At 30.3% G+C, this 18,717-nt stretch overlaps 1 protein-coding gene across 1 annotated transcript in view; it reads right to left on the bottom strand.

Annotated features, from left to right (window-relative positions):
* The window catches only part of Arl5 (ADP-ribosylation factor-like 5), a 114,098-nt gene that overhangs the window by 25,143 nt on the left and 70,238 nt on the right, over nt 1-18,717 (bottom strand). The window contains exons 2-4 of the mRNA XM_035360847.2: nt 11,974-12,034; nt 5,660-5,807; nt 202-285 (exon numbers count right to left, since the gene is read on the bottom strand). Of these exons, the coding sequence (XP_035216738.1) occupies nt 202-285; nt 5,660-5,807; nt 11,974-12,034 (293 nt within the window). The remainder of the gene's footprint in view (nt 1-201; nt 286-5,659; nt 5,808-11,973; nt 12,035-18,717) is intronic.

The following is an 18,717-nucleotide window of genomic DNA, read 5'->3' as shown; positions in this document are numbered from 1 at the left end:
AAAACTATTTTTAGTTTTATAAGATAGTTACCACAGGATCTTCACTGAATTCAAATGAATAATGTGAAATTATAAACCTTAAGTAATAATATGCTTTAGTATAGCATAAATAATTCACTTCACATAAAAAATTTAAATTGTGAATATATTGATAACAGGAAAACATTTGATAAGTGCATAATATTTATCTCCTCAACTCACTTCATGAGATAGCATTCGCCATAGTTCTTCTTTAGTAATTGACAACCTTTCTCGATCTGTGCTATCCACTACCACAATAAGGAACTATAAGTAAAGAATAATAATTCATTAAGTTAGAAAAAAAATAGTAAATTAATTAGCAATGCAGAATTAACATATGGAACATAAAAATAACATTGAAATATGAAAAACTGAGTTTTAAAAATGTTGTCATGACAAACTCAAAATTGATTTAACTCTTTGACAGCTATGCGGCGCAAAAGCGCTGCGTTCATCTGTCTTGAAAACCGCAACGCAGTTAGTTATTTTAGAATGCACTCATGTTATTACAAAGTACGCATGAGGCCAGACTACATTCACACCCACGGAGCAACAAAGACACACTGAAACTCGCAGCGCATCGAGGCAAATGAACGCAGCGCTTTTGTGCCATGTAGAAGTCAAACAGTTAAATTCATTTTATTGAGTTAACCTTCTAAAATCGGGCTTCTCATAACATAACCTTTAGGACGGCATGATCCAAAACACTTTCCCCCCTCCTTTACTGTTCCCTAATGAGAAAAATCGTTAGGCTGGTCATTTGTCCCCTCCACCGATGAAGTAAAATTTACATGTTTGTCAGACTCTGGAGAATAGTCTAGAATAGGTTAGTATATTTGTGACGTTTTCGAGGTTTATTTTGATTTAATTTAAACTTTATAACATTTACTATTGGCTACAGAATAGCCAGGAGCTGCTCTGAACAGAAAACTGGGTCACCTAGAGATTCTAAAGATAAATGGTTACTCTAAACGGGGGAAAGAAAGGCTGGTACAACAGTTGTGCCACCGACTTTAGGAAGTTAATATAACTATTTTTGATTTTGACGTAGGGTCAGCGCTAGTCCTTTTGCCCCACAGTGCAATCTCTGTGGGTCTTAAATTCTGCCACCTAGTGGCTTTCTACTTTTTTAAAATTTTGCCATCCCTAATCCTGCTGCCTGGTGTGGTTGCACTAGTTGTACCAATTCTGATGCCATTCTTATTCGGACATAAAATATTTGAATATTTAATTGCATATTCTAAATTTTATATTCTTTATCTAATTTCATTTCTTAACTTTCTTAATGCCTTTATACTGAGAAATTCCCTGTGAGGAAGAAAAGCTCTAATTTATAAAAGTATTTTTAAATAGGGAAGATAATAAAATTATTTGCATTTCAAATTTTACATCTTTCCCGTCCTGAAATGAGGCTCTACATACTGATGTAAAATAAAATTAAATTCAAAAAGGTTTGATTGAAACCTTACATTAAGTTTTCCAAATGTCAGCAATACAATTAAGATAATTCAGATCAAATAAAATTTAATAAGAAAACAATATGCTGAATATCACTAGGGATGGATGGGGGAATAAAATTTGCACAATTTAAACTTCATTAAATCAGTAATGAGACAAACTGTGTAGATTTTATTTCCATAATTTAATTTTATTGCTCAAAAATTTTTACTGGTAAAGGCTAAAAATTAAAAAACTGGGAGATTCAATAATCCACCAGGAGGCAGGAAAATGCGTCAAAAACCTGGGAGAGTTGGGATGACATATTAAAGGAATAAATTATGCATAGTTTATGATGTTTTTACACCTTCTCCCTTCAATAAAAATGTAAATAAATGTTACATAAACAAAAATAAATAAATAATAAAGTTATAAATAAAGGAAAAGCTCAATTATCTAGTTCTGGACTTTCATTTATCGGGCATTCAGCAGATAAAAAGTGCTACTTGAAAAAGCAAGTGAATGGATGAAGAGATTACAGTCTAAAATTTGTTAAAAAGTCTAAAAATGGTCATCACTTTTCTTATCAGCCTGAATATCAAAAGCCTACATTCAATATTATGTAAGATGTCAAATGAAATGTATTTCAGACATAAAAACATATATATTTTTGTATGCATTGCACATACAGTAAAACATTTCATTTGATTATGAAAGCCTGTCATTGGCAGAAATCCTGACAAACTGGCACTGTTCATTTTGGCAAACGTTTGAAAGAATGGATTATTCTTTAGTCATAATTTTTCACATTGCATCACCATTTTTTATCTAGTTCCAAATAAAGTTGCATATGATATCGATTAATGTATACTATTCTTGATGGCAGGATCATGTAATTTTGAAAATACTCCAGAATTCCATATTGTTCTATTAGAACTGGGAACAGTCCAGAATTTTAATAATTTTTATCTCCTGCTAACTTATATACAAAAGTATGGGACATAAATGTTATCAGTAAGATTTTGCATTAAATTCCAATCAAATTTAAAATTCAACTGTGATTATTCAGTGAATAAGTACAAATTACAGTCAGCATAGCATGTTTTAATTATTTTCGGAATGATCTCTGTATGTTTGTGTGTGTACAAAAGTGAGGATTTTTTAATCCATGATAACTCTTATATCAAACTTACAAAAATTTCTATTCTCTATATTTAAGTTTTCTGCATTCATACAAAGAGAGTTGATTAGATTTTGGGTACACTGGACAACCAGAAAAACACTTCACATGAAACCCATAACAGTTTTTAATGTTTTTAATAGAAGTGGTATCTCACTTGAACAACTTTTAATGATAAACTATATTTTAATACAATCCAAAATGAACAACATATTATATTTTGCCCTCCACTGATTAGCCAGAAGAGATAATATATTATGAAATAATCCAAAACTTTTAAAAAGTGTGTGTGACTGAGAACAATATATTTATTACATTTACACACATTAAATGTATTCTTGAAATTGTGTCAAATGCTACAAGATTAAGTTCTTTATAAAGATGAGCTCTCAATATAATGCAACTAAATGTATTAGCCCCAACCCTCAGTGTCCATTTCATTCCTGTGCCGAATCACTTTTAAAATAAAAGGACACTGACACCAAATGTTATCGCTATATAATATTTTTAAAGAAATAATATAGCAAATACAGATAGAACAATGAATATTAAAAAAGGGAAAAATGTATGGATATACTTAAGGCTCTACTGAAATTTCTACAGATATGCTGCTTATAAACATTTTGTGACTTTATCATTAAACTTTATGTGTTATAAAAGTGAAAAAAGACATGTTTAATAAATAAAGCTAAAAGGACAAATAAAAAAAAAATAGTCATCTTATTAAGAAAACTGAACACTAACACCATAAAATGAGAAAAGAATGGGAAAATGCATGGCAACACTTAATATTCTATTGAGAATTCACAAGATATGCAGCTTTTAGGAATTTTGTGACTCTTGATTTGTGGATCTGAAACACTATATGATCAGAGGATATACTACAATCAATGTAATATTTTCAAATGAAAGCATGAGAATGGATATGTGCATTAGCATGTAAAGCTGTCATTCTGCATTGTGTGGAAGAACATATTAATAAAAATCGAACAGTGCTCATAATTAGCAAAGAGCCATAAAATTTGTAAATGTTTTAATTTGATGCTAATGATCAAACAATTATATCCTTCAAATGATACTTTACTTATAGCTCATTATTATTTAAAACATGAAAGCTGGCAGGAGGTCATGTGCTAGCCACGTCAGATGTTTTCAAAATGAGAGGGAAAAACAGATAACTAGCAGTTAATTTACATCCTTCCTCACAAAAACTAAACCAGCTTATTGAGAATTCATTGGGCTTACATAAAACCAAGGTGAAGATCTAATGGTTATAAGCTCAAAGTGAATAATGAATTTTAAGCATGGCTATATCACAAACATGAAACATAACTATATTTACAAGTTTCAGTGTTTGCAAGCTTTTTCTGTGCAAAGTTTCAGCAGATTGATATTCTTCCCATGCAAATTAATATATCAACACCTTGTTGCAGATTCCCCTTGACTACATATTACAATTTATACATTTTGAATTTAGTAAAACTTGTAGTAATGGGCAAAATACTGAGAAACATAGTCAAAAGTCTTTAATCCAAACGTCTATAATCAGGAATGATCTATAATCCGGACCTCAAAGCTACAAACTTTCTGCGCATGCATAAACGCATAATGCATTTACGCATATGCATAATACGTTTAAGCATGTGGATAATATGTTAACGCATGCACGTTTAATGTATAACGGATGGTATAAGCTAAGCTAAAATGATCTATTTCAGTTAATGTTGCAGATTGCGTTGTTCCTTAATTTTCTAATTAAATCCGGCATATTATTTTTTGCAGACTGTTAGAGCAATTTTATAAGAGTAAGCTTGAATGTTCGATTATGTCAAAAAGAGTTTCCGATTCTGCTGGCTGCTCCTTTGACTTTTTAAGTGAAAATAAGGTCAATGTGTACATGGATAAAGGGAGTGTGCAATGTCAAGTTTGTGCAATTCTCTGATTTTTTTTTTCTTCTTTTTTATGTGAAAATAGGTCGATGTGGATATGGATATCAAGTTTGTGCAATTCTTTGTCTTGTTATTTTTATTTTGGCTTTGTGTAGGAGAAATTTTTGGGTCTTGTTATTTTGGCTTTGTGTAGCAGAAATTTTTGGGCCAAAAATTGTCGCTACACAAACCAAAATAGCAAGTCAAAGAATTGCATAAACTCGGTATCCATGTACAGCCAAAAATCGCCAATTTTTGCCAAGGGATACTCGTAAATATATTTTTACCCTTACATTCATTCAATTGGATTTTTTAGAAACAGATTTATAAATTTAAAAACGTTTCTAGTAAAAGCAATCAAAGTCAATATAATTGTAGCAGGTTTATAATTAATCTATTTTATGAATACCAACATAAAATTACAACTATGTACTGAAAATAAGAACAAGGCATTGTACAACTTGTTTTACCACTTCGTAACTTTTTAGCATAATGTAAATGCACATTTAAAAAAAAAATTGTGATTAGATGTTTCAAGAGAAATTCTATTTATTTTGTTTAATTATAAACTTTGTTTTTTACATTCTATAAATATAGAAGCAGCCAAATAAAATTCAATAAATAATTAATCAGCCACTTATTGTAAAGATCATACAATTGTAAATAATAAAATAATAATAAAAAATTAAAACATTAACTAAACCAGTATATAATTTTCAGAAAAGTGGTCAAACACACAGTACAATAATCCTATACGGAATGCATGTTTAACTTTTAAATATATGTTTTATTCTTAAAGTAAAAAATAAATAAATAAATAAATAAATAAATAAAAATGTTGCTACATTTACAGATTTAAGAAATACACTCACTAAAATCCTGATTGAACTTTAAAAGATCTGCCCATATCTATTAGTTAAACTCTACTTGTTATATTATAAAATCAGTTTTTAACTTTGATATCAGAAATAAATTTGAACAATTGTACAATAAATTTAAACTCATGGTTAATATTTCCTTTCTTTCTTAGTTTACAATTTTAATGAATAGTATACTATTTATATTTAAAAATATTCTTAATATTTTATCTCACCTCTGTATTGCTATAATATGTGTTCCATGCAGCTCTCAATGAATCTTGACCACCTAAATCCCACATTATAAAATGCACATTTTTCCATACAACTTCTTCTACATTACTTCCAATTGTTGGAGATGTATGTACAACTTCATCCATTAAACTAAAAAAGCACAGAAGCATTAATAAACAGAGATATAAATGCCACCAAAGGTATCACCTTTTAATGCACTATAAAAATATTCAGTAAAACTTGACATAAGAATACTTTTCTCTAATTTTTCATTATAATTAGGCATTTACATTACAGTAGACAATTTTTCTCTCTCTCACACACACACAACTAAATAAAAATTAAAATAAAAAATTTTTAAAAATCTGAAAGCTTTCTGGTTTTATATTCTTTCAAAGGGGCATTTTTTTAATGTTTTGTGTGTTACTTGTATATATTAAATATCCTATTCTTTGAACTTAAACCATAAAATTCAATTCAACAGCAATATCACAAAATATTTAAAAGTGCATATCTTTAGAATTTCTGATACACAGTCTCACACGTTGGAGATAAAATTGTTTTTCCCCTCCATACAGTGTTGTCACTTCTCGCTTTGAAATCATCGAGTTCTTTAATCAAAAACTCATAAATGCTTTACAAAATATGAAATAGATAATAAAACAAATTCCAAATTTAGGCTTCCAGACGCCCATATTCAGGTGGAGACGTACATTATTCAAAATTTGATGACTCTAGGTACCGTTGTTTTATCACACTGTGTGAAACATTTATGCAGATTCTCCATTATTTAATTTCTTTAAATATAATACAGGGCTCTAATATTTGGTGGTAACAATTTAAAATGTGATTCACCGTTTGTAGTGAATCAATGCAAAATGCTAAAATGAAATTAATAGCCCTTCTGGGGAAATTGCCTCTTTGAGTTAAAAACACTATTTTAAACCAAAATGACTTAAATTACTGCTTAAAGATACTGCAAAAGCAGAAAGAACAGGTTTATAAATAATTTTAAATCTCTCAAATATTAAAATTTTATAAACAACCTTTACACTTATTTTATAACAATAACAGAAGCTGAACAGACATGCAGTTATGTAAAAACTTCATATTTAGTTTTTTTAACTACATAATAAATAAGTCTCTGAATGAAACATCTCAAATAAATGTATGTTATAAAATCATGATTTTAATTCATGTAAATGACTAATTTGAAAACACTTTAGCATTCAGTTATTACGGATGCTGTAATCGGAATGAAAACATATGCTATGTGATAAACAAAATTCTCCACAAAGATTTTGTATTTAAGTTACTACAAGCCTTATATATGAAAATATCCATTGTAGCAAATAATTAAATTTCTCTATCCCCTCCTGAAAACATTTCGAAATCTACCTGCTGACTGACAAGGCCATACATATATCTAGAAAATTACACATTTTTGTGATATTAATACATTATTTTATTCACATAAAATTATTTTACTTCCTGCAAAGCAAGATGCAAGATCATTTCACATTCATATTGCATCACACAGTGCTTCTGAATTACTGTGTCATCCAATTTATATAAATAGTATGGCAAAAGAAGAAAAGAGTCATTTGTCTCTTTCTTTAAGTGATGAAAAGATGGCTCCATATGTTCAACTGATGCAAAGGGGTAAATGTGTCGCAGTTGCTTTAACTAAAAAAAGAATATTTAACACTCATGATTGTTAAAAAATTTGGCTTCAATCAAACGCCAGTCTCAAGAGTGATTCAACTGAAGCATGAAACTGTTGATGTTGAGAGAAGGGCCAGAAGAGAGTATCACAGAATCCGATCTATTTCTAAAATAAACGGCTCTCCATAATCATGCAAGTTCTGCTGATTTATAAGTTGAATTTGCAAAAGACTGTGCAGTTAATTTCAGCACAATGAACTGTCCAAAGACACTATATGGAATGCAGTCTACATGCATATCGCTCCAAGAAAAAGCATTAACTTAAAAATTATGCAGAAGCAACTTTTTATCAGGACTCTGCACCCTAACGAAAAAGCAGTAACTTAAAAATTATGCAGAAGCAACTTTTTATCAGGACTCTGCACCCTGACGAAAAAGCATTAACTTAAAAATTATGCAGAAGCAACTTTTTATCAGGACTCTGCACCCTGACAAACACGAAAAAGAGCATGCTTTTTGGATAAAGGCTGAGTGGGACTCAGTAAGTTTTTCAGACGAATCTAAATTCAACCTCCATGCATCAGATGGTAAGCTGTGTTTTCGAAGACATAAAAGTGAAACTTATTCAATCAGACTATATTGTCTACTGTTAAATTATAAAATTGTGTACTGTCTACTGTAAATTCAGTATTGTCTATTGTAAAATTCAAAGTGGGCCAAATGGTTTGGGGATACATACCGAGCAAAGGAGTTGGAATGCCTGAAATTCATTTCTAGAGCAGTGAAAGCATCAGTCTATACTTACATCCTGGAGGAGTGTTTAAAGCCAATTATTTGGGATCTTTTTAAGGATGCTGGAAAATGCATTTTTATTATGATTTTTCACCTTGACAAATAGTGAAATCGAAACATATGATCTAATTTATTTATGCATGATTTTGTTACCTCATTCACAGGTTTCCGTCTCCATAATATAACAGATATTAGAGAAGTAATTTTCTTTCCATTCCTTTCTTTAGGTGCAGGCCAATCTGATAAGATATGGTATTAAAATTTTGGACTGGCCTCAAAATAATCCTGATCTGAATCCCACTGAAATTGCTGGCATATAATGGGTGCTAAAATTGTAGCTAAGAAGCCTGCCACTAAGATTAAACTGCCAGAAAGCATTATTAGCATTTGGACTCATGAAATTAGCTAGGATTACATTCAGAAGTTGATATCTTCTATACCGGACTACAGTAAGGCTGTTGCAGCTCGTGGAGGATTTACTAAATATTGATGCTATCCTTATGTGTGTATACACATCTAAGTGCTTATATTATGACTGCAGTTATGCAGAATTTACATTAATTATGAAACTTATGTATCAATTATTCTATTCTGTGTCTTATTAAAAATATTGATTTTTCCTTCTTTTTCATTTTTCTGAGTAATTAAGAGTAAATAATTTGTTAATCCTAATAAAATTTGATTAAGATTAATCTTCCACCTTTTATTTTATTGTAACAATGTGATTTTTACATAAAACACATACATGAAACATATTATTTGCACATGCTTCCACTTATTCACAGGTAATACAATTTTTTTGTCCATGTTCCATGTATATACGTCTTGAAATATGCCATGAAATTAAGGAAAAATATTATAAGTACATAAATTCAGTATAAAGTACACCAGGCATTTCGGTATTAAAAATCAAGAAAGTACCTCTTTCTTACAGTTTTGGAGAATTTGGGTTTTCTTGCAGTTAGAGGGTTAAAGGTATAGGTTACATATATATTTAGTAATATCATGTACTAATAACGGCGTTTTACTTTTAGGACTCGACAATATCTCTTGTCAACATGATTTAACACACAATAGTCAAATTACAATACTTTTGAAATTCTACACTATAAAAAATATCTTGATTCAGGGAAAAAACTAGTAATCTCTAACTAAAACTAATAATTCAATACATCTAGTTGATTTGGATCTAGCTGTATAAATCGAAATGCAATTGCTGTATTTATATCAGAATTCAAGAAAAAGTTATTTATATATAATCTTGCTAGTATTTTTTTTTAATCAAAATTGTAGGAAACATTCAGAAGCTTTGTGCATTCTAACAAGGTGGGATTTCAAATTGCTTTACTACTTTTACTTGGTATTAACATCAGACATACAGTATTTCTCTATGAGTAACTGAGCTCTTGCATAGAACAGAGGTATACTACAAGACTTTGCAAATAACAGGCTAGAGTAGGTGCTATATAACAGTCATTAAGCATGAGAAGGCAATTAGGACAGGCTGCAATAATATATTGAAATAATGATAAAGGGACAACTGCTCATGTCTTAACTGGAGCAACAGTTCAATATAGTAGACATACAGACTATGTAGAGGAATGTAAATAACACCGGAAATGTTAATAACATTTCATGGCACACCCTATTCTTGACAGAATACAATTGATAACACACAGCCAATCCTTATTTGAGAAACATAGCATTTAAAAAAAAAAAAAAAAAGTTGTATCAATATTGGCAAGTTGCAACACAAGCTATTGATGTAAATATCTTGTAAAATGCAGTGTCTGTATGCTTTATTTTTCAGCCTTTTCTATGGCAAAAAACACAACTAGATGATTCTAGAAGGCTTTAATGCATGGATGTTTCCAAAAAGAGTATATTATTTATGGTCATTCTACTTTTATGAAGATCACTCTGATATGGAAAGCTTACTTTGTTCTTTTCCAAATAATAGACTAGAGAGCAGTTTACCATTTTTTCAAACAATTTGCAAATGCAACTCATAAATGTGATAACTCAAAGGATTCTTCCCGTCTTTTCCTGGCTTAGCTATGGGAATGACAATCACTTTCTTCCAGGCATTGAGAGAGATATGCTCATTTCACACTTGACTGTAAAAAGTGAGAGTGGCAGTCCATGAACAGGACAGATGCTTCAACACTTAATAACTGATACCACTTGAGCCTCAGATTGGCCTATGTATCTGCAATAAAGCTCTGTTTAATTCAGGCATGGTAAAATCAACAATATATGGCTTTGATTCAGAAGGGTTGAAGGGAATGGAAATTTTCTAGGAGCACAGCTGGACAGGAAGAAATGCTGGTGTGCAGTTGCTGCCAATGGAAACAACAGCAATTCAAAGTACTCATAACTGCTAATCACCGAGGCATCTTTTTCCAGTATAAGAATTGAGTAGTCATTATATAATTCACACACTTTTCTCATTTCCTTGATGTGGAAAATGTTATAGCACATAAGACATCTATGAATTTCTTTGGTTTCGCTACCACACTTTTCTTGCATTTTCTATGGTATTTTAAAGGCTATAAGATTTGGAAAAGCAGGATATCTGCGAAAAAAAGAAACTAAGCTATTTCTGTTTCAGACAAATATACAAGAATGATGTGTGCTCAACTTTCTGATTAATGCATAGTGACTTAGTGAACATTTCAATTGTTACAGCCCATCATAGAGCAGTAAGCACATGTGAGGCTGCCATGGCAAGATACTTTGATATTGGCAAACTGCCTGCACTGAAATTGAATTGAGGATGTATGACCACATGGAACAACGCAAGTAACCAGCTTTGATACTTCTATGCAAATTGGACAAGCTGAAGATCAGGACAACCTGTTTAATCAATCTGTTCAACCTGTGTTGTATCAACTAATTTAACTATGTCTCCACTGCCGGATTCATACCACAGTACAGACAGACATACTGGTCAGACTTTCTCAAAAAAAGGAGAGGCAGGAGGTCATTTTCTGAGATAACATCTCCACTGAAAATTAATCACTTAGGCATAGAAACTGTAACCTTAAATGGTCAATCTTAATCATTTCAAGAAGGCATAGGCATAGAAACTGTAACCTAAAATGGTCAATCTTATTCATTTCAAGAAGGCATAGACTTCGTTTCACACTTGAAATTTCAGTTAAAATATCTCAAGAATGAAATTTTTTTATCCTTAATATACTTATGAATAAAAAACAGTGGCATTTTATGAAGTTCTAACTAATATCAATAAAACAGAGAGGACATTGATTTTGCATTCAGATTGTTTGAAATTCTTAGATGAGATTAAATTTTCGGTAGTTTGTGAAATGTTTTTAGAATCCATTTTTGAGAGAAACAGTAATTCAAATTCAATAGCCTCCTGACCATGGAGTCCAATAAGCAGAAGCAGAAACCTGTGCAAAGGCTAAACAGGTCTATACACTTTCAATGGAGCCTTACAGTCAGTTTTTTCGAAAGCAGGTACTCTTGATTACTTATCCTCAATCCACTGATACTAAGAACTAATGACCAGCCGAGTGACGATAGCAAGGACAGCTGAGTGCCTCCCTTTTCAACCTGAAAAATGGGCCAAATTAGAATGCTGGGTACAGCACATCAATCCTCTACCTAGCTCCTTAAGCCTTACGGGTCTAAGTACAGCAAACATGTAGGCAGTTTTCTTTCCAACAGAAGCTAGAAACAAGAGAGTTGTAATAACTTCTCATTATCAGCCCCAGCCTGTGAAAAGGAAACCATATGGCGAAAAGCTGTAGCCAAGAAAAGGGAAATGAGGACAAATCACTGAGGTCCCACTTAGATTTAGATCCTGAAACCTTAATATATGGTTAATACTTACAACTGATAAAGGATTGTTGTTTTTCCAGCATTGTCAAGACCTACAATAACAACCTTGTGCTCTGAAAGAAAAATTCAAAAATTAAAAATTAAGCATTCAGATTCCATTAAAACTTTTCTTAAATAATTCAAGATTGTTTTTATAGAGTAAGCATGAAACAAGAAAAAGCATCTTTCAGAATAAAATAATGTACAGCAGCTTTCAAAGCAGGTAAATTAATTTCTAGAAGAAAAATTATTATGATTGATAAAAAATAAAATTTAAGAGAGAAAATGAATACTTTAATTCTGAAAAATATGTTAATATATTTTTAAATTCTCAGTAATTAATACCATAGGAGAAAAAGTGGTTTAAAAGAACACAATTCAAAAAGGTACAAAATCTTAAAAATAATTTAACTTAAATGAACAATAAATTTTTTTTAAAAAATTATAACATGTATTTCATTACATATAAAATACAGATTGCAAACATATCTGTTCTAACAGCATATTAAACTGGAAAGCACAGTAGGAAAACCAGTGACTATTCTATTTTTCATCTGAAAATGATAACAAATAGTTCTTAATTTCATTAATAAAATATCCAATATCACTTTATTACAGTCATGTCCACCATATCTGCTGATTTAGTTATTCATTTTTGCCCCAAAAAGAATTTTTGAAAATTAAAGAAATAAAATGCATTAGTAAAGAAAAAGCAGTAATATGGTGAATTACAACAACCCGACAGTCATTCCACAGAAGTGTTGACTTTAGGCCTATACACACACATGCATATTTGAATTATGTTTCAGTCCTCATATATTTCCTCATCCCTTGAAACTGTAAAATGGCACACAGAACTTTTTTTATTACAGCATTCCATGAAAACTAAGCAATAGTGTTCTTATTCCTTAATCTATAACACAGGGGATACAAAGAAATAAAAATTAATACAGTGTACTTTATGCGTTGGAATATCTTACTTTCCCATGTCCTACACAAGGAATTTTAAAAACTATGCTGTGAATTTAAAATGCAATATATTTCAATACATTTTTAATATATATTTCATTAATATTTTATTTTCTGTAACATCTTACTGCATGTGTAACTGTAATTTGTACTGTATATGTTATACAAATACTTCCCTATTTAACATTCAGTACTGCCCTCAGCTATAATAAATCTGTGGCAGGTCTTAATACATATTACCTATGGATACTTTATGTATACCTAGATAAGTACTGTACTAATTAATAATACCTTAAATGCCTCACACAAATTATTTATTAGCTTGTAATTTTTTTTAGCTTTCCTATTCAAACATTTAGTAATCCTCTGAAGAGTAATAGTTAAATGATAATGAATTTGAGATTTGCTTAGAGGGCAAAAAATTAGTTTATCAGATTTATTTCATGATGATTATGAACAGATATCCAAAAGTTTCACTCTGAACTATAACTATTAAAAAATCTGATGTGTGGACCACATGACTTCCTCGTACGGAGTATTAAATTAGACACATTTTTTCTTTCATTTCATTTAAACTTATTGGATTGAATTAAATCTACTTCGTCCATAGCACATAAACCACAATAGAATAAATGCACTCTTTACAATTCACTATTTTTTTTTTTTTTTTTTTTTAACCATTAAATCTACTTTGTCGATAGCGCATAAACTACAATTGAATAAATGCACTCTTTAAAATTCACTACATTTGTTTACCATAGCGACACTCTGGCCCTAGGTTCACTTAACAGAGCTACATTTCAATCATTTTTTAACTATGTCTATATCGTAACACAATTAAGAGGCCATCGGCCTAGTGCGGCCTTTACCAATATATTATACGTAGGGTGTCTTTAATGATAAGTTGAATCCAGTAAGACGGAATGTACTTTTTGCACCTAGTGCAGAGTCTCTAGAAAAGAAGTAAACGTGGTTCCATGATGTGAGGTTCTGCAGCTGATTTCTGATGCTCGGCTATGCTAATAATTTTTTAACTTAGTCTATAAATTATTATATTTTAACAAACATGTATATACGTAAAAAGCAAATTAAAGTTAAAATAATTAAAAAGTGTGCAAACATATAAAAGATTTAATTTTTGAACTAATCTACAATATCATTTAAATTCAGATAGCATAAGTAAATCAAGTGCAAAACCAAACCATGAAAATAAATACACCAATTTAGCAAATTAAAATTAATCTAAAATTTTTTTTTAAAAAAATGCATAAGTGAATGGCTGTTCAGCAGGCAGGAGACAGACTTATCAAGGGGAAGTTGCCTCCAAACCTAACTCTACAATCATTCAATTCGTGTTTCGTCATTCATGCAGGCAAGGGTAAAAGTCAAAACTAAAAGTAAATACATAGTGAAGAATGTTCAAAAAGAAATACCAATAAAGTGGTACCTTGAGAAATTAGCAATTAAAATATAGGTCAAAAAGGAAAATACCAATAATGAAGTATTTTGCAAAGTCTAGTATTAAATTTAATTTTAAAAAAACTTTAATTAAATTTTTCAGAAAAATTAATTTAGAAACCAATGCATTTTAGAAACCCTTGTCTACAGAAACGAATACACATATCAATCAAAAAGAAACTAAAAAGGAACTAGGCATAATTTATATAAACCAATAAGAAACCAAAGAACTAATTCATAATTTATAAAAAACAAATAAATACTTAAAAATAATTACATATCTAGAAAATACTTAAATACTACATAAAAAATACTTAAAAGCAAGTAAATACAGTCAAAAGTCGTTAATCGGGACTCGTCGGGACTTCGGCGATTCCGGATTATCGATTTTTCCGGATTATAGATCATCAGTTTAAATCTCGTAAGATGGCATGCACAAATTCTAAAATTAAAAATATGAAACCGTATTTTAGGAAATAAAGAACAATTATGATCTAAAGGGTATCAAAATTTACAAAAAAAGAAGCTTAATATTTATTTGTTTACTTTATTAAACATTTCTTTCAATGTAAGTTGTTTCGTTTTATGTGATAATACTTTCTCTTTAATTCTATAAACAGACATAATTTCTTGTTCAGTTAAAAAGCTCCGCTGTTCAAGTCCCGTAATTGCTGTGCCGAGAATACCGACTAACTTGTCAATCGAAATTTTTTCGTTTTCACTAACCTCTCTGTCACCTTCTTCATGTCTTTATCCAATTTTTGCAGCAATTCCACTTTTGTTTGACGGACATCGAGACATACTTTCGTTTTGTAGATCCTTTGGGAGCTCCAGAATCGGAAATTGACATAATCGAAAGTTCAAGTTTACTTTCATAAAATTGCTCTTAACAGTCTGCAAAAAATAATAAGCTGCATCCAATTCGAAGATTAAGGTATAACGCAAGCATCAACATTAACTGAAATAGATAATTGTATAATTTTAGCTTATACCGTCCGTTATACGTTAAACGCGCACGCGAAAACGTATTCTGCACTTGCGCACACGCATATGCGCGTGCGCGTAAAGGTCTTACGCGCACGCGTAAACGCCTATGCGCATGTGTCAACGCGGCGCATGCGCAGAAAGTTTTCAGCTTTGAGGTCCGGATTATAGATCATTCCGGATTATGGGTGTCCGAATTAACGACTTTTGACTGTAGTAAGTTTTAATTCTAACTTACCTACCATATTAGCGTTGGGGTCTGTAAAAGTATTTCCTAAGTGATGTAAGTTATATAGATGGCGCTTATGTTAGTACAGTTGAGTGCCAAGCTGCCATCTTTGTTTTATTAAAAATTTTGCAAACTTTAATATTAAAATATTTAAATAATATAAATCTAGAAAATATCAAAGAATATCCTAAAAGTATGTAATTCAAGTTTTAATTTTAACTGACAAACTATTTATGATAGGGAGTTTAGTAACTGAGCCGATCAAGAGATGTAAGTATGCTCTGCAAATATCATAAAAAGAGCACTCTAATTGAAGTAAAGTAGAGTTAAGTGGTTATTGTGAATTAATAAATGTAAACTGTTTGTAATGTTAAATGTGTGTTGCAAAATTGTGTAAATAATGCAAATAAAAACGTTAAGTGAAAAAATTATTTGTTATTAGTGAAAACTGCAAATTAAAAAGTAATGAAGTAAAACTGAAATGTTAAAAAAATTTAAAAAAAGTTTTAAAGTAAAATTTAAATAAAGTTTTAAAATGTCTTAAAAAATTGCCCAATTTTTTTAAAATAAAATTTTAATTTTGAAATGAATTCCTAAAAATTTTTTATTTATTAAATTGAATTCCTTAAAAAATGTTTATTAAAAGCTAAATTTAAAGAAAGAAAATATTGAAGGTTTTAATATACTTGATTCCAACTGGTATATCAAAACTTTACTAAATACTGGCTAAAGTATGGAAAATTAGAAGATTAAAATCTTCAACACAATTCGGGCTATAATTGAGACTTTTGAAAAGTGTAATATATATATATATATATTTATTTATATACTTTCGGTGCGGCCGATTGCAACCAAAATACGAGGTACACATCTATATGTTATAGCAGTCCTAAATACCAAATTTCAACGTTCTGAGGCTACTCGTTTTTGAGATGCAAGATATATACGTACGTACGCACGCACAGACGCCACGAAAAATTCTCTTCAGAATTCATTTTAAATTAGTTTTACAATTTTTTTGTGGGAAAAGAGTCCTTCATTCTGTCCTTACGAACAGATGTCAAGCAAAAACATCGTTAAATTGAATTCGATAGCGGTGAAAATGATATTTGCGTTAAAATATGATGTCTGAAACTTTTCGCGATTACAATACTTCCTTTTTACTTCGTACAAGGAAGCAAAAAGATATACTGATACAAAAATCAATATGCATAAACTTTGCATAATATAAGAATATATTACATGATTATTCTCAACAGGAAATGAAAATTTTCAATGTTTTAAAAAATACTTTCCTTTTTAAGAAATACATACAAATGTGTTTTTAACAAAGTAAAAATTTAAAAAAAGTAATAAATTATTTGCTTATAAGAAACAGAGAATATCATCTACATTCAAAACAGTATTTGTTCGAAAATAACCTTGGACTCACTTAAAATACATTTATTTATATATGGCTTCAGTTATTAAAAGGAAAGAATTTAGCAAGTGAAGCAGAGTAAGAATTTGCTCTTTTTGCATGATCAACTAATGTATGGCTTCTTGAAACGATGATCAAAAGCTTTTAATAAAAAACTTCAAGACAAACAGTTCAAAATAGAGTAGTGAGAGAATGAAGTGCAGCCTTCTAGAGGGAGGGAAAATTAATAAATAAGTTTTCAGACAGGGCGTAAAAACAAATATAATTTCTGCTCGTGTTTTAAAAACATTTCGGTTCGTGTTTTTATAAATATTGTGAAATACTTATAAAATATGATAAAAAATTTTTTTAATGATTTATAAATTTACAATTATATTTCTATCTTATCAATTAATCTCTTTTTTTAATGAAAACAAAATAACCAAAGTTCTCACTGAAATGTAAAATTAAAATAATATAAATGAATGATGGATAAATCTGCTGAGATATATAAAGTAAATTTTAAATTGAACAGTAATTAAATTTAAAAAATCAAACAACTTCAAGGCAGAAAAGGCTGCGTTTTTATTTAACTGAAAAAAGAGAAGAGTTTTTTTTATGCACTTTTCAAACAGAATGAAGTACCTAACCCTATTTTATTATTTTCATGTAATATAAAAAAGAAAACAACCTGAAAAATATTCTTTAAGACATCTTTTCATAAATCCTTCATGCATCTTTAAAATATTAAATCCGAAAGCATACAATAGAAAAGTGTGTGCACAATTCAGTCAGTCAGTCATACCGGTATCGCAGAGATATAGCGCGGAGCGCGACGTTTCCTGCTCAATGATAGAATTAGCCGTATTGGCACATTTAAAAAACGGTAAAAACAGGGTCAAAGAGGCATCGGAGGTAGGTGGGAGGAGGTGACCATGCGGCAGAAGGGGAGAAATACCAAGGACAGGCTGGTGTCGCGCAATCTGACAAGTGTCTGTTCGTGACATATACATGTATAAAACAATACACAGAAAGTAAAAATAAAATTAAATTATTTATAGGTACATAAATACACAAATAAGATACAAAATAAAATACAAATCCAATCAAAATAAATATTTACATATGTACAAAGTGTTCGTGCGCTATCATAATTAAGTAGGGAAATTTGCATTTCTCGTGATATGTGCAGCGTACGGTCTTATTTTGTAGTCCTCTTGCAGAGGTATAATCAAACGTGTTGAATTGAGCAAAATACGGGCAATTCTCGGTTAAGAAATATATTCGACTACGGGCAATAATTCGAAATCCCTCAAGACCACATTGGTTCTAACATCAAAGAGTAATTGCGCAAACCCTATCAAAAACATGAAAATAAAGCTTTTTTGGAAGGGGGGAAAAAAACCTATTTATTACCGCCTTAGGAAAAAATATAGATAACGCATCAAATACTATAAAAATTCTACAGAATTATAAAATCTTGGAAGTATTATAATATCTTCAAGGCTTAGGCCCAGGTCTCGGTGATCTATGACCCGCGGGTCCCAATGGCAAATTTCATAATTTTAAGTGATCCACTTGAGTTTCGAAAATAAAGTATAATATGTAAAAATCAATCATAATACATTACTACAGAACGAGCACTTAAATACATAAAAAAATTAACCAAAAATAAATAATAACAGTAACATTTTTGTTTAACTACAAAGCTACACTAA

This window comes from Stegodyphus dumicola, chromosome 5, assembly GCF_044657685.1.
Source record: "Stegodyphus dumicola isolate Sdum_Otavi_A_Nest chromosome 5, ASM4465768v1".
Lineage (NCBI taxonomy): Eukaryota > Metazoa > Arthropoda > Arachnida > Araneae > Eresidae > Stegodyphus > Stegodyphus dumicola.
The sequence above is the reverse complement of the archived record's forward strand: the minus strand, read 5'-3'. Positions and strand labels throughout refer to the sequence as shown.